The following is a 24,348-nucleotide window of genomic DNA, read 5'->3' as shown; positions in this document are numbered from 1 at the left end:
TGGACGGTGGCATGGTAATTGAAAATGTACAGACGTTTTCAACCTTTGAATATGTTGCAAGCTCATTCGTGTGTGTGTGCACACACACGAATTGCAAATTTATTCCGTTGCTTTTCACGGATATCATGACATAGACAGTTTGGATGTTTCCCTCTGGAGATATGAAACCGTTTTCCAACCGTCACCTTTTCTGCAATAAACTCCTCTCTGCGGTACAGATGGAAGTTTTGGAAGTTTGAATGGAAATGGAAGTTTTCACTTAAGCCAAGAACTCCCAGATAAAACATACCTCCTGAAAACACCAGAATGTTTCTCACACTCACTCCCTCTAAACTCCCCCATAAAGACGGTACAGTACAGTACACAGGCCGGTGCCTTGGTGAACTTGATTGGCCGATATATTTCATAATGCATTTGGATGTTGCATATCAACGTTATGATGGAGTGAAACGCAGCAGTTTTTTTCTTTTCGATGCCGTATACCCTTCAACGGTATGCTCATCCCCTACTGGCGATTTAGACTACACGCCCTGAACGTTTGATAGCGTTGGTGTAATGTGAATCTATCTATCTATCTATCTATCTATCTATCTATCTATCTATCTAATACTTAGCTTGACTGTTTGACTCCAGTGAACAGATGCTTTGTCTCACACAAACACATCCCTGCCTCCCCCTCCATCTATCTATCTATCTATCTATCTATCTATCTATCTATCCATCTATTTATCTATCTATCTATCTATCTATCTATCTATCTATCTATTTATCTATCTATCTATCTATCTATCTATCTATCTATCTATCTATCTATCTATCTATCTATCTATCTATCTATCTATCCATCTATCCATCCATCTATCCATCTATCTATCTATCTATCTATCTATCTATCTATCTGTCTATCTATCTATCTATCTATTCTATCTATCTATCTATCTATCTGTCTATCTATCTATCTATCTATCTATCTATCTATCTATCTATCCATCTATCTATCTATCTATCTATCTATCTATCTATCTATCTATCTATCTAATACTTAGCTTGACTATTTCTCTGTTTGTCCGTCACTGTCTTCCTGCCTTGTGGAGAGAGGTGTGCCCCCGGGGTGCCTGTTTTGACGTGGCCACAACAGATGGAGAGATTAGAACGAGGGAGGGTGAGGTGGGGGAACAGAGGAAAGAGAGAGAGAAAGAGGTGCATGTTTGGGCAAGCTTTCGTTTGAAAATGGGATGAGCAGAGGGAGAAAGCAGAAGGTTAGTTTAAGCCAGTGAACTGAGAGAGATTGTCCGGGTGGGATTAGAGCTGGATAGGGAAGGAGGAACGGCAGGGTCTTGCCGTGGTTGATAGTGTGATGTTATAGTCAACAAGTTCAAGTCAGCCTTCTTGTCATCCAACGATAGTGCTTTGTATCTTGTGTCTTGAATTTAGCCTTTACTATTGAATATGTGGAGTAAGGCCAGGTAACTGCAACATCGCCATTCCTGTTGAAAGTGTGTCACATTGAAGGGGGGGAAAAAAGTAAAACCTTGTCTTGTCTTTTTGGGGCCGGAACTCCTCACAGCCCTTGGGACCAGATCTAAGAAAAAATGGCTGTCAACCATAACGGTCTTTTAAGAAACCTTTAAATTACCAGCTGTTAATTACAAAGTAATTTCTGGGAAATATACCAACACACGTGTATGAAAATACAAGATGTTGTGTAGAAATGAACTTGAAAGGAATGTTTGAATCATCAGTTTCCCAAAGAGCCAATCATAGACTGCCATGGTAATATTTCTTCTCATAACCTAGTAATAAGTCACAGCTGCTACCATTGTAAAACATCGCACTCATTCACTCATCCCAGCATTCCAATACTTCCAAAGTTAAAATTACCTGCCTTTACTCGTATATTACCAATGTCTTTGGCACTGCGATTAAAATAATATGTGGCACCAGTCTCTGGATGGATTTAAAACTGGCCTAAATACTCTCGTCTACCGGAAAGCCGTCGTTTTTTAATTCCTGTTTTCATTTTTTATTTTGTTTTTATTTCATTTTTCTTTCATCTTGTTCTTTTATCTTTTTTTCCTGTAGCACATTGAGATGGTCCCCAATGAAAGGCGCATTATAAATCAAATTATTTTTCATTATTTTCCTTCTCCTTGGCACTTTTTGGGCTAAAAGTATCTGGAAAAGGGCAACCGCTGCAGCTACGGACGTGGTTGAGGTGTCCTGAGAACAGGGACACTCGGTTGCGTGGTGAAGCGAGATGAGTTTGTGGAGTAAGACGCTTTCTGACATTATCATCCAATTCTTTATAAATGTGCAGGTTGTGGCTATGAATGTCCATTCACAAACTGCGCGTAGGTATGTGTTTGTGTGCAGGCGTGTGTGTTTATCGTCTTACATGCTTGACATCAGCGGGGCGTTTCGTTTGATATTTTATTATTTCACCCTTTTTGTAAATATTAACACATTCTGTTGCACCTAACCCGGTGCCGAGTAGCTCCTGTGACATTCGAGCCAGTCCTAACACACAAATTGCAGGAGTCGAAAGCAGTCAAAAACATGTTCTGTGTTTGTGTCCTCACACATGGAGTTAGCTTGCAGCTCCAGAGCAACGGGTCCGAATCGTGTCCATTTTATTTTGGTCCCAAAACTTTTAAAAAGTTGAGGAAATGTCTCAGAGGGACATGTAGTGTTTACTTCATTTGAATAAAACTTCCACACGGCGTGATTTCTTTCCACAGAGACACTTTGAAGCAGGTTTCTCTGGACTACAGGTAGTAGACAGCCAGCGTCTAATTTTTGGGATAAAGTCATAACCCGCAACAAGTGTATCCTTGTAGTAGTAATTCTGGTGTCACTAGGACTCTGAAAACTCACGTCACCTCGTCATTACGTGAGAAATGAGAAAATTCAACTTGTTTTAGACGTAATGCTGATTCTAAGGGAACTCAAAAATGAGTAATTGGTGTCGAAAATGGACACTGTGTATTTCTGCCTGCAGCTATATCTATTATTATTATTATTATTATTATTATCATCAGTATTGTTATTATTATTATTATTATTATTATTATCAGTATTGTTATTATTATTATTATTATTATTATTATGCAATAATAATAATGACATTTATTTTAGAAAACACTTGATATGAAAGTGCTACAGAATATGGTGAAATTTCTTTTTCTGGAAGTAAATCTCCAAGTCAGCCATTCTCCCGGTTGAATCATCAGCAGTAATAAGTAATTGCGTTGAATGAATCCTGGTTCATTGAAGAAACTGAAGGTGCAGGGCTCTATATAACACTGATTTGGGTTTGTAAGCTGAGATGTGTTTTTTAGTGTGACAGTGTTTTGAGAGGTTTTTAAGATCATAAAACGTCATAAGAGTTTATAACTGCCCGTCCATCTCCAATACATCTTACTCTTAAATTTGAAAGAACACAAGACAACAGACGTATTTATTGAGGGATGGTTTGAAAAATATTTCAACTCATTTCCACTTTGGCCATTAGTGGGAGCCAGTTATGCAACATCTTCCACACAACAGTCTGTTTATATATACGAATGAACAGGCTTCAGTAAGCCATTTTTCTGGGGTCCTGATGGTTCTCGAACAAAGTTATAACACTGACCAGAGTTAGCTGAAATATTGACACTAACATTGAATTTCAAACAGACAAATATTGCTGTAATGAACACCCTACGATCGATTTGTTAAGGTCTGCTTCATGTATGTTTTACAACCACCTCCGATGACTCAATGGCTCAATAATTCCTCTGGCCCCCTTGCTCTTCTCATTACTCCTCCACTTTGGCTCTCCAGGGAATAAGGATGCACTGCTAATTAAAATGCATTAGAGGGCTGCATCAGGAGAAGGACAGTGGGAGTAGTGAGAGAAGGAGGGGCATCAAGTATTGTTTTTAACCATTGCGTGGATGAGAGCTTCTCTCACTCTCTGTCTCGTTTTCTTGGTAACCGCACTGACAAAGACAAAGATGGAGGGAGCTGAAAAGCAATTAGACCAATAGACACAGAGACCGATTGCCGAGCTCTTGCAGTTTGAAGTTTAATGAGTTACCAAAACAGGTCAAAGGCTGCTTTACACAGATTGTAGATCCATGCGCAGTTCGCTGGAGATACGTGCAACAATTTATTTTACCTGCTACATTAAAATGATATGTCAGGTATCTCGATATAAGTCTGTATACCTTATACATGGAGCTATTGAATAAAATCTACTACTATTCTGCCAAAATATGTTCAATCTGTATCCCATCTTTCTGTTTTGTCATTGGTTACTTCTGAACCACGCATTGTTTTATACTATCTGCATCTTACCATCCTGTGTGAGGAGGTGTGCTGAGTGAACCCAGGTGCAGAGAACAAGGCAGAGGCGAGGTGGCAAAAATAGAGGTTTACTCAAAACAAGTGCAAAAACTGGGCAAAAACAAATAAGAAGTCTCGGGAGCTTGGAACAAGAGCGTTGTCATGAGGTTAGACAAACTCAAGACTGAGCGCCCGAGGACACAAACGACAGGGTCTAAATAGGGACGACCAAACGAGACACAGGTCAAACATATCACCTTATGAGGCAGGGTAACCAGGAACAGAAATAGGTGAAGCAGAGCAACCCTGAAAAGGCAGTACTGGCGGCATCTAGTGGCTGATGCTGGTAGGACCCGGGCGAACCCTGACAATCCTTTATCAGAACACCCCTCAACACTGCATTCCGTTTGTACATTTAATCATAAAGTCAGCCTTATTTGGTAAGTTAAATTCAGAGCAGCGACGGCAGATCAATACTGTATCCTGACTCATTACAGTATCTGTTCTGATCCTCTCAAATGGCACTAAAACACTCAAATATATGAGAAACGACTTGGCAGCGTTTGATGTCCTACCACCATGAAGCACCATGAAGAAAACTTGGTATTGGTGACTTGGACTGGTGACCTGGACTTAGAATTCAGACTTGAGACTTGAATTCTGGGCTAAGGACTTTGGACTAAAGACTTGGTTACAGAATGAACTGTGAGTAATGGCATTTAGATGCTCTTGACTTCAGTAATACCTAAACCAGGGGTCTCAAACTCAACTTACCTGGGGACTGCTGGAAGTAGAGTCTGGGTGAGGCTGGGCGGCATCAATTATTTCACAAAAAAAGGGTTTCAAGTATTCCAAAAAAAAGTACGATTGATCTTCTGCGCTTCCTCTTACACAGCTGAGCCACATTTGGCCTGAGGGAGGAAGCAGTTGAGACCCTCAGTATGGCTTGAAGATGCTCATCAGTATGTTTGGACCTGTACTTTGACTTATTAAAGTTCATGGTGGAGAAGAGTTTTTCAGACAGATATGTCCATGTTACTCCACCTGTCTTAATTCTTAACATCAAGTGCATTGTCTCATGTTTTTCTTGCTCTTTTTGATTAAATTGTTCTTGGTAAATTTGTTTTCTTTTGCAATTGCACATATCTGTCCTTTTTCCTTCTCTTTATTTCTCTTGTAATAATAATGGATAACATCTTCTTTATAATATTCAGGTTCTAACCACCATTTGGCTTTTGTTCATGCCACCCATCTCATGCTATTTGCTATCAATGGAATTCTTTTCCCTTTCCTATTGCAACACTCTGCTGTCTTTATTAGGTCACTGATTACTCTTATGGAGTCCGACAACTTCCTAAGTCCTCTGTACCTTGCACTGGGTGACAGGATATATTTTCCTTCCACTTCACTGTGTTGCTCATTCCAGAATCACATTTCAACCAAGTGACTAATGTTGCTAATTCGCATTGGCTAACTTGTCAACAAACACCACCGGAAGCTGTCATGAGCCTGAGCTATGGTAGCCCATAAGTGATAAAAAAAAATAAAACGGCCAGGGCAATGACTCGCGCAATGACTCGGCAAAAAGGTGCGTGTGAAAAAAACGCGCGGGCCACACTAACACTAAACTTTGATGTCAAGTAGGGGGCCACAAAATATTGGCCTGCAGGCCTCAATTGGCCCGCGGGCTGCGTGTTTGAGACCCTTGACCTAAACCCAACCTAATGCCTAACCATAACCATTTTTGACCTTATACCTAAACGTTACCATATTTAATCTGTATACCAACCATAATTATCAACATTAGTTAATAGAGGATTGTAAAGCGTAACCCTAATGGCTATTAAAATTGGAAAAAAGTCACCACTTGTACATGTACTTAAATCCGGACATGCCTGTTTGTGCCTGTTCTGTAGGCTGCAAGGAATGCTGTGAGCGCTGTGTAGGTAGCCTGCCCTGGGCCTCCCTCATCGCCACAATTCTCCTCTACATGGGTGTGGCCTTGTTCTGCGGCTGTGGTCACGAGGCTTTATCTGGAAGCGTCACCATCCTCCAGAACTACTTCGAACTCATCCGAGCCCCAGGAGAAATGCTGGACGTTTTTACCATGTGAGTGATTTTTTACCTAAACAGCACATCATTGGTTCCTAAACTTGTTAGGGTCCAGGATTTCAAATGACATGGAGACCCAAGGTTCCCCAATCCCTGTTTTATTGATAATGGTATTGAATATCAGGTCCCATACAGATCTCATGTATTTGTACTCATTTGTATAAAATGCCCTGATACCTATACAAGATGCTTATGTGACGTAGTTCAACTGAGTGCGGTTCGGTGTTTTTTGGTACTCGCTGACAGTTTCATGTTGTATCTGATTTAGAGAATAGCTCAATTGTGGAAAATACATGCATGGTCTTCAAAATCAGTGTTAACATAAAATAATATTTACACAGTATCAGCATGTCCATCATACCCATAACCTTGCAAATGAGGAAAAACAACACTATTCATAATTTGAAATAAATATTGCATACCCTAATATAAATTATTGTTATTTTGTTTTCCAATTGGCAGTGCACCGGCTTCAATCAAAATCAATGAAACTGGCAATGAGTGATGTAATAAAATAAACAAAAAATAAAACACATCCAAACAACACATAAGAAACCTCTCCCAGCCAGCCCAGTTGGATCCATCAGCACCATTGGGGCTGATCAGTCCAACTCGGTACAGCTGCACCGGTGCAGGAAGAAGCCACCTCCCGCAGCCACCTCCCGCTTAACCACACCCGCCTGTCTGCCACATTTTTTTTTTTATTAATAATTTGAAAAAATAAATAATGAAATCTAAAATAATATTTAAACTGTTTTATTTTTTCAGGGGGTAGCCTGCTCATATGTGAAAAAGGGAAACTGTATTTTTTTTTAATATTTTGAAAGCTTAATGGAAAGGTCTTATTATAATGTTGATTTCCCGTCATTTATAATTGTTCATGGCACAACCTCGCTGAACGCATTACTACTGATAAATGTACTGCTCTGCTGCAGATTCTCACTGTGCTTAAATACAGTCTTAAAAATTATGTCAGTGATATCACATTTTATTTAGAACAAACTTTTGCAATTGCCACAGTGCTTTCACAATATATGTACTCACTCCACCCTTTTACATTAGCACAGATGCAGCCAAAATAGCTGATTTATGGACGTGCTAAAGAGTGAATAAAAGCTGACAAAGGGCACGATTTATGGCCATCTTTTTTCAGTTTAACATAGAAAGACTGGCTGCCTATTTAGTGAGTTTCCTCTTTTCCAAAGAGGAGATTAAACTTATTATAAGGGTTAAATTTTTTTTTATATGACTCAAACATGTAGAAGATTATAATAATGGTTCTCGGCAGTCTTTGCACTTGCATCTGCGCTCGTTTGTGTGAATGCTTGGTATTCCGCCATGATAAGGGGTTTAACGCTCCGAGAATCTCTCTGGGTAGTCTAGGACACACCTGCTCACCAGAACTCGATCTTGGAGAAGGCCAGAGTAGGAGAGAGGGAAAAGGAAAGAGAGAGAGACAGAGAAAAAAAAAAGACAGAGAGAAAGAGGGAGAGAGGCTGCAAAAAAATATTATTACACCAAATGTTTACACCAAATCTTAAAAAGTATAAAATGGTGATTCTAAAGGTGCTGGATGCTGTGTGTGTGTGTGTGTGTGTGTGTGTGTGTGTGTGTGTGTGTGTGTGTGTGTGTGTGTGTGTGTGTGTGTGTGTGTGTGTGTGTGTGTGTGTGTTTCTATGATCTCTTTGCAGTATTGACATCCTGAAGTACATTATCTACGGCCTGGCAGGAGGATTCTTTGTGTTTGGTGTTCTGTTGTTGGTGGAAGGGTTCTTCACCACTGGAGCTATACGGGATCTCTATGGCGAGTTCAAGATCACCGCCTGTGGACGCTGTCTCACTGCATTCGTAAGAGTGCCTTTTGTTCTCACCATACAACCAAGAAATAATATGTGCAAATACGTAAGATAACATAGATTCAACTACACAGTATAGTCGCTCAATCTACATAGTATCTCAATCAGGAGAGACTTGCGCTTGAGAGCTTGAAATGTGGAAGTGATACAGTAAGTGTTCGACCACCACCAACTAACCACCCTCCCAACCCTTTCCTATATGTTTCCCCTTTCTAGATGATGTTCCTGGCCTACTTGTTCTTCCTGATGTGGCTTGGTGTGACAGCCTTCACTGGCTTGCCTGTCTTTATGTACTTCAATGTGTGGTCCATGTGCCAAAACACCAGCCTGGTGGAAGGCGCCAACCTCTGCCTGGACCTGCGCCAGTTCGGTAAGATGGAGTGGGTGTTATGAAGCTGTGTGTTGCTACATCCCGCTCTGATAGTGGATGGCTGACAGGGGGAGAAACATCGACTTGTGAGACGCTGCTACTGTTGTTCTTGTATCCCAGGTGTGGTGACCATCTCCGAGGAGAGGAAGGTGTGCACAGGATCCGAGAAGTTCTTCAAAATGTGTGAATCCAACGAGGTGAGGGAAAATATAGGAGCGAGATGGAGATATCAATTTTTAACTGTGGCTAATTGGGGTTTTGTCCTGCTAAGAAACAAAATTTCAAGTAATTGACACCAGTCAAATGCGGAATAACAATTTATTCTAAAAATATTTGTACCTCACCAAAAAGGCCCATATAGAGGGGCGACATTTCTGTGAATGTCAATTATTTTGCTCTAATAATTGACCACTTTTTGGTTGGAGATCTCATCTTCGACTCTGCCTGTTACCAACTTTCCATGTGGCTGTCTTGGCTAGTTTTGTTGAGTTGAAAACGTTGTTCATACCTCCATTAAAAGCACACAATATCGTGAGTGTAGAAACTTTGATTTCTGTCAGGCTGCTGGGTCTCTGAGTACAGGTTGGCTGATTTGGACATTTACATCAAACTACTCGACCCCTGACATAAGTTTAACTTTTCTTTTCTACTAAACCACAGCCCCTTGCTTTCGCCAAATGCTGGCTTTAAGAAAGGCCAGCCATGAGCACTGCAAGTTTTTAGTACAAGTGTTGTCATTGTTTCTGTCACTTCGAAATCGCTTCACTATTTTGTTGACTGTGAAGTTTTGTTCTACCTGTTGCAGCTGGACTTGACATTCCATCTGTTCGTATGTGCGCTGGCTGGGGCGGGAGCCGCTGTCATCGCCATGGTAAGAAACGCTGCACTTCTTACACAATAGGCTGAGGGATTAGGGGTGCTGAGTGCTGATTAGCCCAGCCTTTTCTATTGTTTAACTAAAATATGATAATTGTTGTAGACTGTAGACTACCTGAGAAATTAAATCCATCTCCTGGTGGAACACTGTGTTTGCATTGTATTCTATCCGTAAGGGTGCCTTCCTTAACACTTGCCTTCTTCAAGGAGTTACACATGACAAAACCGTGGCATATACTTTATAGGAAAATCAGTAAAAATATTATTTTTCTTATCTCGTCTAATGCATACTTCCAAGAAGCTATTTGCGCAAAGCAGGTGACTCCTGGCTGTAGTGTCAGACTGACATGGGTCACACAAGTTGAACATTTTTAACCAACTGACTAATTACACACACACACACACACACACACACACACACACACACACACACACACACACACACACACACACACACACACACACAACTCGTCAGGCATGTGCAGAGGGGGTGGCAGGGGGTGCCCAAGCACCTACCCCTTTGCCCCTTGATGTCCATGGTGCCCTTTTTCTCAGGCATGTTTTTTTGTAAATGGGCATCGAGATTTAATTGGAAACAACTGCATTATATATCAACTAAAAGAGCGATCCCCAACCCAATGGACCCCTGTTTTATCTGGACAGTTAGAAGGGGGATGCTGCTGATAGGGGGGTTCTCAGAGAGAAAGATGTGCAAAGGCATGGAGTGGACCATTTTTATTTTTGGGGGTTTATTTTATTTTTTTTAAGAAAATCAATTGTCAAGTTTTCATAAAATTTAATAATATAAGTCCAAATATTATCCATATTTAAGCGACACCACTGTCTTAGTGGGGAAAAAAGAAGATAATAACTCCTTTCCCTATTCTTTTTTGTAATCATGGCAGGAATAGCATAGCATAGAATAACATAGCAACAATAGTGTTTTAATGAGTTGCATATTCGAGAATACTGACTTTATTTAGCCGGTAGAAAAAAGGAGAAGAGAAGGGCCAGACGACTAGCAGGAAGTCGATTTATTTTCTGGGCAAGATATGAATATTTATGAGATACGCGCTCTGAATGCGTCCTCATTGGTCCAATGGAAAATCCCATGGCTTTAGCTTGTTTGGAAGCACAAGTACATTGGTTGTGTGTGATGGTTCAACGGAGTAAAACGATCAAATTAAGAAATTGGAGGGAGAGCGAGCTTTCATGACATGAGACCTGACGAGAGAGTAAGGGAGTTAAAGTGGTAAAGGCAAAGAGAACAAGAACAGGAGCAAAGAAGAACTGCAGAATAATTGCAAAAAGGTGAGGCACCTCATCATTTCGTTTCACAGGGCGCTGTTTCCATAGAAACAGAGGAGAGGTGAGCCTGGTGTCTGTGTGTGTGTGTGTGTGTGTGTGCAAGTATTTGTGTGTGTTGTGGAAGAAATTCTTCTGCAATGATCGGTGAGGTTAATCTGCTCGCTACAAGAAAACAAAAAATGAGAATATTCAAGATTATTTATTTTGCAGAATAAAGAGAAGGGTTCAGTACTGCTCCAAAGCAGTGTTCTGACCAGTCTAATCTTATTTCTGATCCAGAGGACTTTATACAACAACAGAGGGTGTGGCTTGGGTTAGAAGTCATTTACAAGTCTGTGTCCCTCAACTGTCTCCCTGGATGCCAACCTCAAACAGTAAATTCACAGGAACTTGTAAATGACCTGGCAGACGTGAATTACAATCCCTTACAATGCACCGCCAGGCTCCCTGTGGTTATTCCTCATCTTCATACAAGGTAAACAGGACCAAATGTGATCTGGTTCTTCCATGTTAGAGTTGACATTGTAGAGAGAAAGAACATTTCTCTCTACATAAAGTTTGGGGGTTCCTTTGAAAACAGAGACAATGTTTTAAAAAACTCCCCCTCTGGAAGTAGAGGCCTTTGTCCTCATTCAAAATAAATTACTGTAAGCATTTTTCTCTCACAGTGTGTGTGTGTGTGTGTGTGTGTGTGTGTGTGTGTGTGTGTGTGTGTGTGTGAGTGTGTGAAAAAGAGCTGAAAATATTTAAAATGAGCAGAGAGCAGATCAGGAGGAAAATACTATTGAATCTAAGTTTGATTTCAAACCAGTTTTGGTTCTAAAAGCTTTTAGTTTTTTTCGCCCTTTCATACCATCAGATTGAACTAAAATTGAGCATCAAATGTGTTCACAATGCAATAATTATTGGCAATGGTTGTCATTATATTAGATGTCGTCACAGGATTATATCACTCCTCTCTCCTATCAGTCTCCCCAGATACACACACATATATGCAATGTGCAATGCTTTTTTCACCTCAACAGTAATTCAGCAGTACTTTTGCAGAACTGTATGTTTATATTTAGAAGCTCTGAGAAACTTTGAATGCTACATGAATAATGACAGAATAGGTTTTATATCTATATATCTATATATCTATATATATATATATATATATATATATATATATTTTATAATACTTTCTTTCAGATCATGGCTGGTATTGCACATTCCATTCCTGACTAACTGGGTCAAAGGGAAAGAGACAGAGAAACACAGGAAGGATGTGACAGACAAAGTGACAATACAGGAAAATCGAAGCAGGAGGTTAAGAGTGTGAGACATTGTTCACTTGGCAGCCATCATGGTGCATGTGTTCGGACTACAGATGGCCTAATATACTATATGTCGGTTTAGAGCTGATGGTGTTCCCCTATATGTTTGCATTGCTTCAGATAGTATTCAACCGAGGTCTCCATTTAAGTGGTACGATATAGTTATTTAATCAACTGAAAAAAATCAGTGATTTTCAAAGACTGAACGACAGCTAAGAAATCTGTCTTTATAACGTAGGCTGAACATTCAACAGTAATGTGCACGTACATATAGTAATATACATGCATACTTCCAATACTGCTGCCACAGCTTAGCAGAAGCAGAAGCCACTTGCGCAAAGCAAGCAACATTTTTAACCAATTAACTAATTACACACATACACACAGCTCATCAGGCAGGTGCAGAGGGGGTGGCAGGGGGTGCCCAAGTACCTACCCCTTTGCCCCTTGATGTCTATGGTGCCCCTTTTATGAGGCGTTTTTTTTTAAAGTGTGAATGGGCATCGCGATTTCATTGGAAACAGCTGTATTATGTATCAACTAAAATAGCGGTCCCCAACCTGACAGACCCCTGTTTTATTCCAATAGTTGGAAGAGGGCTGCTGATGGGGGGGCTGTTTTTCAGAGTGAAAGATGTGCAAAGGCGTGGAGTGGAGTGTTTTTTTTTTTTTTATGTTTTTGTTTTTTTTATCTGAATATCAATTGTCAAGTTTTGATAAAATAGAATAATATAAGCTCAAATAATTGCCATATTTAAGCGACAGGACTGTGTGGTAAAAAAATTATACAATAACACCTTTCCCGACATTCTTTTTTGTGATCATGGCGGGAATAGCGTGGCATAGACTAACGTAGCAACACTAGTGTTTTAATGAGTTGCATATTCCAGAATAAATGACTTTATTTAGCCGGTAGGAAAAAGGAGAGGAGAAAGGCCAGACAACTCGCAGGAAGTCAATTTATTTTCTGGGCAAGATTTGAATATCCATGAGGTACACGCTCTGTATTCGTCCTCATTGTTCCAAATTTGTCTTTATTGGTGGAATTGTGTTGTAAGCTCACGTCACCAGTCAAATTGTGTATGTGTAAATCTTTGTAAAACCTTAAAACCCAAAAGGGGGAATGAGAGACTCTAAAGCTCCTTTCACACATGATCTTAGGTACAGACACTGTCCAGAGTTGCCTTTTCACACATGTAGCACGCAACCGGAGATTGTACGTGTCAGACATGTTTATACCTATTGTATAAACAATAGGCCCACAGGTAGTGTTTTATGGAGCGAGACGGAGTCTTTCTTGCCATGGTGCGCCAACATGGCAAGAGTTTTTATTACACAGAGGAACAAAAAGAAAAATATAAATAATAAATAATAATAATGATGATGATAATTTTGGGCACAGAACAGAGGGTGAAAGCATGCCCTAGGAGGTAATAGCCGAGGGAACCCACGGCCACCTTTCTCGCCAAACACTCCTTCTCCACTGTGCTGTCCCTCGACTCCCGCTCCAAGAGTTAACAGTTGAGGTACAGCACTGGCTGCTCGGTCCCGTCCACCTCCTGGGACAAGACGTGTCTGCAGGTCTGCAGACAGAAAGGGAGAGAGAAGTTAGGGTTAATTAGTTAGGCTTTCCACAGAGACCTGACTTGACCTTCACAAAGGCCTGCTGGCATTTCTCTGACCACTGGACTGGATCTGAAGCACCCTTTCAAGTGAAGTCAGACAAGGGGCTGGTTAGCGCCGAAAAAGTCGGGTACAAACCTCCTATAGTAGCCAGCCAGCCCCAACAACTACTTCTCCTCCTTCTTGGTCTTGGGTCTCAGTGTGATTGCGACCCCAGCGGTTTTATCAAGCTGGGGTTGGACGAGGACTTCACCCAAGTTGTACACCAGATCCTGTACCTCCCTCTGTCTCACGGCACACTTCTTTGGGTTGGAAGCCCAGCCCCCCTCAGGGACTCAAGCACTACACCCACATGCTGCATATGCTGCCAGGTGTCACTGTGAATGATTACGTCGTTTAGGTAGGCCGCGGTGTATGCCACATGCAGATGCAGGATGCGGTCCATGAGTTTCTGAAAGGTGGCTAGGGCACCGAACAACCTGAGCGGAAGTATGGGAAAGTGATACAATCCAAACGGAGTGGAGAAAGACGATTTTCCTTTGACATCTGAGACAAGGGAATATGCCAGTAGCCCTTGGTTTAATCCAGTGTCATGAAAAAAATGAGCCGTACCTAATCGGTTGAGAAGTTCATTGACCCAGGGCATTGGGTAGACTTTGACACCACGTTCATCCCTCAGTAGTCTGCGTGGAGCCGGACCGACCCATTGGGCTTAGCCACCAGCACGATGGGACTAGACCAGTTACTTGTGGACTCCTCTGTCAAGCCCAGGCCCAGCATGGCCTCCAATTCCGCCACGATCTTGCGTTTATGTTCAGGCAGGTGATATGGCCGAGAGCGCAACTTCACCCCTGGGTCATCTCCACATGGTGGTGTATAAGGGACATGAGGCCTGGCAGGGAGGAGAAAACATCAGAGAAGCAGCACTGAAGTGCAGCCACGTCTCCCCTCTGGGATTGAGAGAGATAGTCACTTAACAGGGCCGTGGTGTGATTGGCCACTTTTTGAACCTCCAACCTCAGCTTACCTCTCTCAATGACTGGCATGACCAGAGCCACTGATGCCCCCTCCCTCCACTCTTTCAAAAGGTTCAGGTGATAAATCAGTGTTGCCCCCCTGCCTGTCAGACCGTTCGACCTCATAATCAACCTTGCCAACCCGCCGTGTGACCATAAAAGGCCCTTGCCACTTTGCAAGCAATTTAGAGCTGGACGTGGGAAGCAACACAAACATATTGTCTCCCGGTGCAAATTGTCTGAGCTGAGCCCCCCTGTTGTATAAGAGGTGCTGACGTTCCTGAGCCCGGAGCTGGGCCGCTCGCAGTGCCCGCACCCCTGCTAAGATGTCTCCCTGATTTCCCACGGCGGCACCATCCTGGGAGATCGGGGACAGAAGGGGACAGCACAGTGTTTTTTACAGCACACCCAAGATGTCAGATGAGGCTACCGACTTGTCAGTAATTGTGGCTTTTTTTGCGTTGATACTGACGTTTCCGCAATATGAACGTATATTATCTTATTTTTCTTCTTCTTTGTCCTCGTATGTTATGGCAGTAAATTACCCTTCTTCAACCCCGGCAAATGGGCATGTTGATGACGTCTCTATCATGTGACTGGCTCATGATAGAGATTTGATGTTATTTATTAGGCATATCAAATATATGAATATATATACTGTATATATAACAGGTCATAAACTGCGACAAATAGATAATCATTGAAAATGTCGAGGATAACACAATAAAGTTAAAGGATTACTTATATTATTGTGGTCCTCTTTCCAGGAAGACAAAGATACAGCAGTGGGACAAGCCACAGATGACTAAGATACCCTGTACATCACATAGGCTACATTAAAAACAATACATCCTTACATGCTAAACCTCACCTGCTAAACGTAGCAAAATCCTAACTCACCTCACTTGGATGAACCCCAGCTTCTGTCTACTGCAGGAAACCCACCTCACTGCATCTGAGCACCTCAAACCCAAAGCTAAATGGGTTAATCAGATAATTTCTGCATCATACAACTCAAAAAAAAAAAAGAGGTGTATCTATATTGATCAATAAAAGCATCCCATATCAAAATAAAACCACAATATCAGACCCAGAAGGGCGTTACATAATGATTAATGGGATTTTAGGTAACATGAAATTAACCATAGCTAATATTTATGGCCCCAATGAGGATGACCCAAATTTCTTTCACAATATATTTTCAAAACTCTTAGAATTCTCTGAATCAATTATCATATTGGGAGGAGACTTCAACACAGTACTAGATCCAAATTTAGACCGTTCTCAAGCCAAAAATATTCCAAAATCCTGGCGTTCGTCGGACACTATAGAACAATATATGAGTAATCTTGCTCTTGCCGATTGTTGGCAATCAAATAACCCACATTCTAGAGAATACACATTATTCACCACCCCACCAAAGTTTCTCTGGAATCGACCTTTTCTTGACAAATAACTCTGCACTGTCCAAAATCAGTAATCCAGAAATCCACCCTATTGTTATTTCCGATCGCGGGCCGATTAGTTTCAACCGTATAAATGAAACAAACCGGAATCCTTCCGGCAGGTGGCGGTTTAACACATCACTTTTGACAGATAAAGAATTTAACTATTTCTTTTCAAGAGAATGGACTTCCTTGATTGAACTGAATGACTCCCCAGAAATATCACCATACTTACTTTGGGAAACAGCAAAGGCAGTTCTAAGAGGTAGTATTATTTCATTCTCCACTTACAAGAAAAAGAAAGGACAAGAATGCCAAAATTAACTCGAACAGCGACTAAAGGAGTTGCACTCCCAACAAGGCCACTCATCTTCTGAGCAAATCTGAAATGAGATCAGGACAATATCATCTCAACTTGATACTATCATCCATCAAAAGACACTATTCCTGATGCAACGAACAAGAGCAAATTGTTTTGAATTCAATGACAAATCAGGTACATTTCTTGCCAATCAATTGAAACGTGATAGAGAAAAATCACTTATTACAGCCATCAAAGATTCACAAGGTAGAATAACATACTCTCCGCAAGACATTAATAACATATTTAGAGATTTTTATAATAACCTATATCACTCTGATAATGAATCAAATATATCAAACATTTACTCATTCCTTGATGATATTGACCTTCCTAAACTTTTGACGGAGCAGGTAACCACCTTACATCAACCACTTACTATTGAACAACCCAGGAAAAGCTCTCTACTCTATGCCCAACAATAGATCACCTGGATCAGATGGCTACCCAGTGGAATTTTATAAACACTTCTGGTCACTTATCTCCCCATTATTCATCAGAATGGCTACAGAGCTCAAGTCAACATCCACCATGCCTCTGCACATGAATACTGCTCTCATTTTGGTTTTCAAACCCAATAAGGACCCAACCCTCACCCCCAGTTACAGATTCATAAGCCTTATTAATTGCGACCTTAAGATTATAAGTAAAACACTAACCAACAGAATTGGAAAAAGTCATTCCATTTGTAATTCACCCAGACCAAACAGGCTTTGTGAAAGGCAGACACTCATCCAGCAATATGCGTTGTTTATTCAGTCTGATCAGCATATCTCAAAGGAACAACTTTAATACTATTATTGCCTTTTTGGATGCCGAAAAAGCATTAGATAAAGTAAATTGGACATATCTCTTTTCAATCCTCAACAAATTTGGCTTTGGAGAGTCCTCAGTCTATAAGGGCTGTGGTTAGGACCCAATTGCAGCACAAAGACAGGCAAGAATATTTGGTAATGTCTTTTATTTGTAGAGTGGACGGAAGACAGGTAGGGGGCAAGCAGGATACGTCGTCGGGGACAGGCAAGTTTGATAACGGGGAGTGCAGGCAGAAGACAGGCTGGATGGCAGGCAGGATATGTGGTCGGGGCGAGGCAGAGTCGGTAGCGGGGACTCGATCCGGAGAAGAGTCTGGTGCAAGCATCGAAGACAATCTGGCAATGGGTGACTGGTGAGAGAGGCATATATTGTGGTTAGATTGCAGATCGGGAACAGCTGTGCGCACAGGTGAATGGAGTTGGGCTAATGGGACAGGTAAGGAGAGGGAGGGGAAGGTAGAAGAAGGCGGAGATCATGACACATTCAATGGATCAGAATCCTCTACAACTCTCCATCTGCTTCTACCAATGGTTACACAGGGTTTCACTCTACGCGGCACAAGACAAGGATGTCCGCCCCCCCCCTTACTATTCGCAATTTTTATTGAACCCCTCACAGCGGCTATCCATCAAAACAGTAATATTGTAGGCCTACAAACAGGAAACTCTGTTCACAAAATCAGTTTGTATGCAGACGATATCCTGTTATACATACGAAACCCAATATCATCCGTACGGGAGGTGTTCAATCTTATATCTACGTAAATTCTCAGCTTTCTCAGACTATTTAATAAATTGGACTAAAACCACAGTCTTACAACTCAGTGGGGGGGACTGTAACGCTGCAACCCAGAAACTTCACTTAACCATCACAACGGGCAATATTAGATACCTTGGTATTGATATCTGCTTCAATCTATCAGATGCGTTTACCCTGAACTTCACTCCATTGCTCAAATCCATTTAAGAAGACCTTATTTGATGGAGCAACCTACCCATCTCACTAATTGGTAGGATAGCAGCAGTGAAATTGAATATACTTCCAAAAATAAAACTATATACTCTCAAGGACCCCAGTGCAACTAACAGTACATTGGTTTAATATTCTAGAATCAATAGTCGTCAAATTTTATTGGAAATACAAGAAATCGAAAATTAAACTAGCAACACTACAGAAAAACAAAGACTGTGGATGCCTAGCAGCCCCAATCTTTAGATACTACTCTCTTGCAAACCATCTTCAATTTATGAATTTATGAATTTTTATTATTTATAATTAAATGGTTACAACCAGAGCAACAATTGGCCCATGGATGGCGAGACATTGAACAATCTGAATGTCAGGAGTTATCATTATCCGATCTCCCATTCCTGAATCTATAAGGAAACATAATTGCCTTAAAAACCCATTTATTGCAACAACTCTGTCAGCCTGGTGGAAATTCCTCAAATTCAGTGGTCACACCCTATCTCCAAACAAATTCCCGCCAATCTGGCACAACCCAGATTTCAATAATCTTTAGGTCTTGGAAAAGACTAGGAATTACTCATCTGGAACACATTTTTGAAAACAATTTGCTTATATCCTTCCCAACCTTAACCCAAGGGTATAATTTAGTGGCTACGGCTTCCTTCAATTCCTTTAATTACAGCAGTCTCTAAAAATGTTAAAATAAAATTGTCGGTGTCGCCACCTGAAATGATTGAACAACTCACTCATATCGGTCACTTGAAAAATCCCTTTTCCAGAATATACAAACTTTTATTCAAAACAGACGACACCTTATCTTTACCTACAATGAAATGGGAAGAGACCTTGCTGTTCCCAACGATATCAGAAGATTATTTGGAAGATTATTTGCAACAACCAAATTGTTCAAAATGGGTTTTGTGGATGAAGACATTTGCTCTCACTGTTCCCTTGATACCAGAGATGACTACTTTCATACTTCTGACTCTGCCCACCTATCCTAGCATTCTGGACCAACATCACCAAGAAGCTATCAACCCTTCTGGGTCGCAGCATTCCAGTCTCCCTGTCTATATGTCTTCTCGGTGACCTCTCCTCAGTCGACCCACCACTGAAACACCACCAACCCATTTTGATCTCCTTAACAATTGCCAAGAAAATAATACTACTCAATTGGAAAAAGAGAGATAATCTTACCACATCCCAATGGTTGCAGTTATTAATAGATCACATCTCAATGGAAAAACTATTGGCAATATCCAAAAACAATGTTGTTTCATATAATGAAATATGGGCTACTTTTATCACTGACATAACTCCATCATTTAATACTTGAGTCTAAGTTGGTGCAATGTCGTTGTGCTTTGGAGCATGTGGGGGTCCTCCTGGTCTGCCGGGGCTCTGCGGTTGGGTGGATGCCTGGGCGGCTCTGGGGACATCCGTGGTGCGTGGGCCTGTGTTCTTGGGGGATCCTGGGGCAGGTTGGCTTCTACCAGGTATGGGAGGTGGGCACACTAGGGCACGGTTGGGTCCGGGGGGAGGGGGTCTGCGTGGTTGCTCCCCAGCCTGCTGCGCCCCTGGATCGATCCGGTCGCGACTCGCCTATCTCTCCCAGTACCAAAACTCATACTCCACATAATAGACCGAGGGCTTGTGGGATGGGCGGGGTGTAGGCTATGTGGGTGGGGATGCGGCGGGCAGCTGCCATCTTGCTTGTCACGTGCCCAAGCGCACTTGTCCATCCCAAAATTTGAATCCCACACACATTAGCTTAGAACACATACACTCGCACGCCAATCCTACTCCGAACAACACTCCATCGGACCAGGGTCTGCGGGACAGGAGGGGTGCGAGTGATTCGGGTTACCAACAGCACACATTGAGCACTGGGGTTTATTCCGGGGTGGTCGGTCGCTGGCGGGTCGGTGTGGGGTGCGGTTGGCCGGGGGGCGGTCGGGTGGCCTTCCCCCTCCCGGCCTGGCTAGAGTCCTGACGGCTTGCGCCTGGTGGCTTGGGATGTGCTGCGACCTGGCGGGGCTGCGGAGATTGCCGCCAGGTGCCTTCCGGGGCCCCTGGAGGGACTGCTTGCCTTCGTGGGGGGTGGCTGTTGGCCTTTTGCTTCTGCGGCGCGGCTTCTCTGCGGCGGGCGCCCCAGGTGCTGGGGGTGGTGGAGGGCCTGTATACGTGGTGGCCTGCTGGAATCACTGGGGGGGGGGATGTAACATCGAGGTGCCCCGCACTGGGCACACGCTGCCTAGTGTATGGGCACTTGGCACTCACACCAGGCGGGGTGTCTCTTCGGCTGCAGTGGGGCGGGCCTCCCCCTTGTGCGGGGCGTGGGTGGGCATGTGGGTCCTGCCGGCTCGCCCATGGGGCGGGCGGCTCGGTCTGTCGGGGGTTGGTTATATGTGCGCGTCAACCTTACCGTCCACCTCTGCCAAGCATCCTTCTTGCTAACGTCCAGTCCCTGGAGAACAAGATGGATGAACTTCGAGCGAAGATTAAATTCCAGTGAGACACGAGGAACTGTTGCGTCCTCTGTCTGACGGAAACATGGCTGAACCCACTGGTGCTGGATGAAGCCATACATCCAGCCGAGGCCTTCTCCGTGTTCCGCGGCGACAGAACTGGAGAGTCGGGGAAATCCAAAGGTGGAGGCGTCTGCCTAATGGTAAACAACCGCTGGTGTAACGCCAACAACACCAAATTCCTCTCCCACTCCTGCTCGCCGAACCTGGAACAGCTGACCATACTATGCCGTCCATTTTATCTCCCCCGGGAATTCAGCACGGTCATCATTACAGCCGTTTATATCCCACTGCAAGCGGACACCGACGCAGCTCTGTCGGTTCTGTACGATGTGTTGTGCGGATTTCAGAACAGACATCCCGACGTGGCCAGGGACTTTAACAGGGCCAACCTTAAAAAAGTTCTGCCTAATTTCCACCAACACATCACGTGTGCCACCAGGGGAGATTGAACTTTGGACAATTGTTACACTCCTTACAAGAACGGATACAAGACCGTCTCGCTCCCTGCTTTCGGAAAATCAGATCATGCCACGATCTCGCTGGTTCCTGTTTACAGGCCTCTGATCGCTCGGGATCTGGTGATGACGAGGGAAGTAAAGCGGGGGACGGACCAATCGGAGGCTGTGCTTCAGGACGCTCTGACTGACGTAGACTGGGACATGTTCCAATCAAATTCAAGTGACGTCAGCGAGTTTACGGAGGTTGTAGTAAGTTTTGTAACTACGCTAGCAGACAACATTGTTCCCACGGTGAAAGTTCGGATATTTCCAAACCAGAATCCGTGGGTTGATAAATCCATCCGCTGCGCTCTGAATGCTCGCACGGCCGCTTACAACGATTGTCTTGTATCTGGTAATATGGACAATTACAAAGCGGCGTCGTACAATCTGCGGAGGGCGGTGAGGGACGCCAAACGGACGTACAGAGAGACCGTGGAGCTGCAGATGGAGCGAGGGGACGCAAGACGCTTGTGGCAGGGGCTGCGGACTATTACTAATTACAAGAGCAGCTCCCGCCCAGCCACGAGTGTGGACGCCTCCCTAGCCAACCAACTGAACTAATTTTATGCGCGGTTTGAGTCTGGCAGCAAAACCGCTAGCTCGCCGGCTAATTGGAGTTACACCGCTGGGGATGAGCGCGCACTCTCAGTGTCCGTGCACGAGGTCAGGAGGGCTTTGATGCGGGTGAACACCAAGAAAGCTGCGGGCCCAGATGGCAGATCGCGGTCTCCCAGGTACTGCACACCACGCTCACGCATCTGGATGGCCAGAAGGGGGCCTATGTGAGAATGCTGTTCATCGATTATAGTTCAGCTTTCAACACCATAGTCCCCATCAGACTGGCTGTCAAGCTGATGGAGCTCGGACTGAATGCTCCGCTGTGCGCCTGGATCCTGGACTTTCTCACAGCCCGCCCCCAGGTGGTAAGGGTGGGGAAGTACATGTCAAGCTCCCTCACCCTGAATACAGGATCCCCCCAGGGCTGCGTCCTCAGCCCCCTACTGTACTCCCTGTACACACATGACTGTGTGGCCAGGTCCAGCTCCAACACCATCATCAAGTTTGCTGACGACACCGTGGTCGTGGGCCTGATCACCGACTGCGATGAGAAGGCCTACCGCGAGGAGGTGGCTGACCTGTCACTCTGGTGCCAGGACAACAGCCTCCACCTGAACGTCAGCAAAACCAAGGAGCTGATTGTGGACTTTAGGCGTGGATCACAATCGAGGACGCACACACCGTTGTTTATAAATGGGACTTCTGTCCACAGGGTGAGCAGCTTCAGATATCTGGGAGTCCACATCACAGAGGACTTAACATGGACTGTACACACAGACACTCTGGTGAGAAAGGCGAGGCAGCGTCTTTACCACCTCAGGCAGCTGAGGAAATTCCGGGTCTCGGTGAGGATCCTCAAGTCCTTCTACCCTGGAGCAGTGGAGAGCATCCTGACAGGCAACATCACTGCCTGGTTTGGGAACTGTACTGCCCAGGACAGGCGGGCCCTGCAGAGGGTGGTGCGTTCAGCTGAACGTACCACTGGAACTACCCTCCCGCCCTTGCAGGAGTTATACACCAGGAGGTGTAGTAGCAGAGCCCGCAGGATCATGAAGGATCCTCATCACCCCAACAACGGACTGTTCCAGCTGCTGCGGTCAGGCAAACGCCTCCGCAGTCACACAGCGAGAACAGAGAGACTGAGACAGAGTTCTTTCCCGCAAGCCATTAGAACTGTCAACGCTGACCTCACCAGGGGTCCTAACTGAGCCATACACATAGGCTCCACTACCTACTGTACTATATGTAGCATACTGTACCGCATACTGTGTCACTGTTCAGGGTTGTTCGTGATGCCGTATTGCTGCGCCGTACTGTTGTATACTGTGCTGTATTATCCCAAACACTACCCCACACTATTCACATTCACATGCCACTTTAAGTCACATGCCACTTTAAATGCACATATCTGTATATACATAGGCATATTCCCTCTATCTATTCCATTTTATTTCTTTTTATTTTTATTGTATCTTTTTCTATATATTTTTATTTTATTCTATAAGTATTCAACTTACTGTATTACGTTTTAGGAGTCAGTTAGTCGGCCTATTAGAAAGATTTTTTTTTATTTTTATATTTTCCTAGGACATATTGTTTGCTGAAAGTATCACCGGGTGCGTTGCATTACATTTCACTGCATATATGTATGAAAGTATGTATATGTATGTGACAAATAAAAATCTTGAATCTTGAATCTTGTCCAAAATTCAGGCTTGTGCCAGAAATTGTATGTTCTGGTTCATCTTGGTAATAACGTTTTGTCCCATAATCTCTCCACTCAGGGATCTGTACAACTCACAGCCCAAGCATTTAACACATGTTTTGGCAGCAATCAGTGTCTCCCACTGTAATACTGAACTCCAAGGACCTACTCAACCTTTTTGAAACCAATAATAGAGATTCAGTCTTCCCAAGATACAAAGACAGTTAATTTTCAGACAGCCACTTGCTGATGTTTTTCAATTAATCACTTAACTGGCTATCAACAATGTTCTTGTCGTTGTGGTAAACCAATAATGCAGAGTCGTCTGCATATAGAAAAAGGAGTACAGTTTCAAACAGATTTCCTGTTATTAATGTATAACAGAAAGAGCAAAGGACCTAGGACACTTCCCTGTGGCACACCACATTTGGTTTCTCTGGTCTCAGAAAAAGTGCTGTTAATGTCAACTCTTTGATACCTATCAGTCAAATATGACCCAATCCACTCAGAAGCCATGCTATTGAAACCCAAAGCTTTTATTACCCAAAGCTACTATTTAGCAAACCATCTTCAATTTATAATAAAATGTTCAGGACCAGAGCAACAATTAGGCCATGGATGGCAAGACATTGAACAAACAGAATGTCAGGATTTTTCAATA

The 24,348-nt window shown here is 43.2% G+C and overlaps 1 protein-coding gene across 1 annotated transcript in view; it reads left to right on the top strand.

The window, feature by feature from the left end:
* Positions 1-24,348, top strand: part of gpm6ab (glycoprotein M6Ab) — a gene marked incomplete at both ends in the record, with an annotated part of 49,493 nt that overhangs the window by 8,795 nt on the left and 16,350 nt on the right. The window contains 5 exons of the mRNA XM_079999276.1: positions 6,243-6,435; positions 8,130-8,286; positions 8,511-8,664; positions 8,785-8,861; positions 9,470-9,535. Of these exons, the coding sequence (XP_079855402.1) occupies positions 6,243-6,435; positions 8,130-8,286; positions 8,511-8,664; positions 8,785-8,861; positions 9,470-9,535 (647 nt within the window). The remainder of the gene's footprint in view (positions 1-6,242; positions 6,436-8,129; positions 8,287-8,510; positions 8,665-8,784; positions 8,862-9,469; positions 9,536-24,348) is intronic.

The sequence above is a fragment of the Zeus faber genome (genome assembly GCF_960531495.2).
Source record: "Zeus faber genome assembly, chromosome: 4".
NCBI classification, from domain to species: domain Eukaryota; kingdom Metazoa; phylum Chordata; class Actinopteri; order Zeiformes; family Zeidae; genus Zeus; species Zeus faber.
The sequence above is the reverse complement of the archived record's forward strand: the minus strand, read 5'-3'. Positions and strand labels throughout refer to the sequence as shown.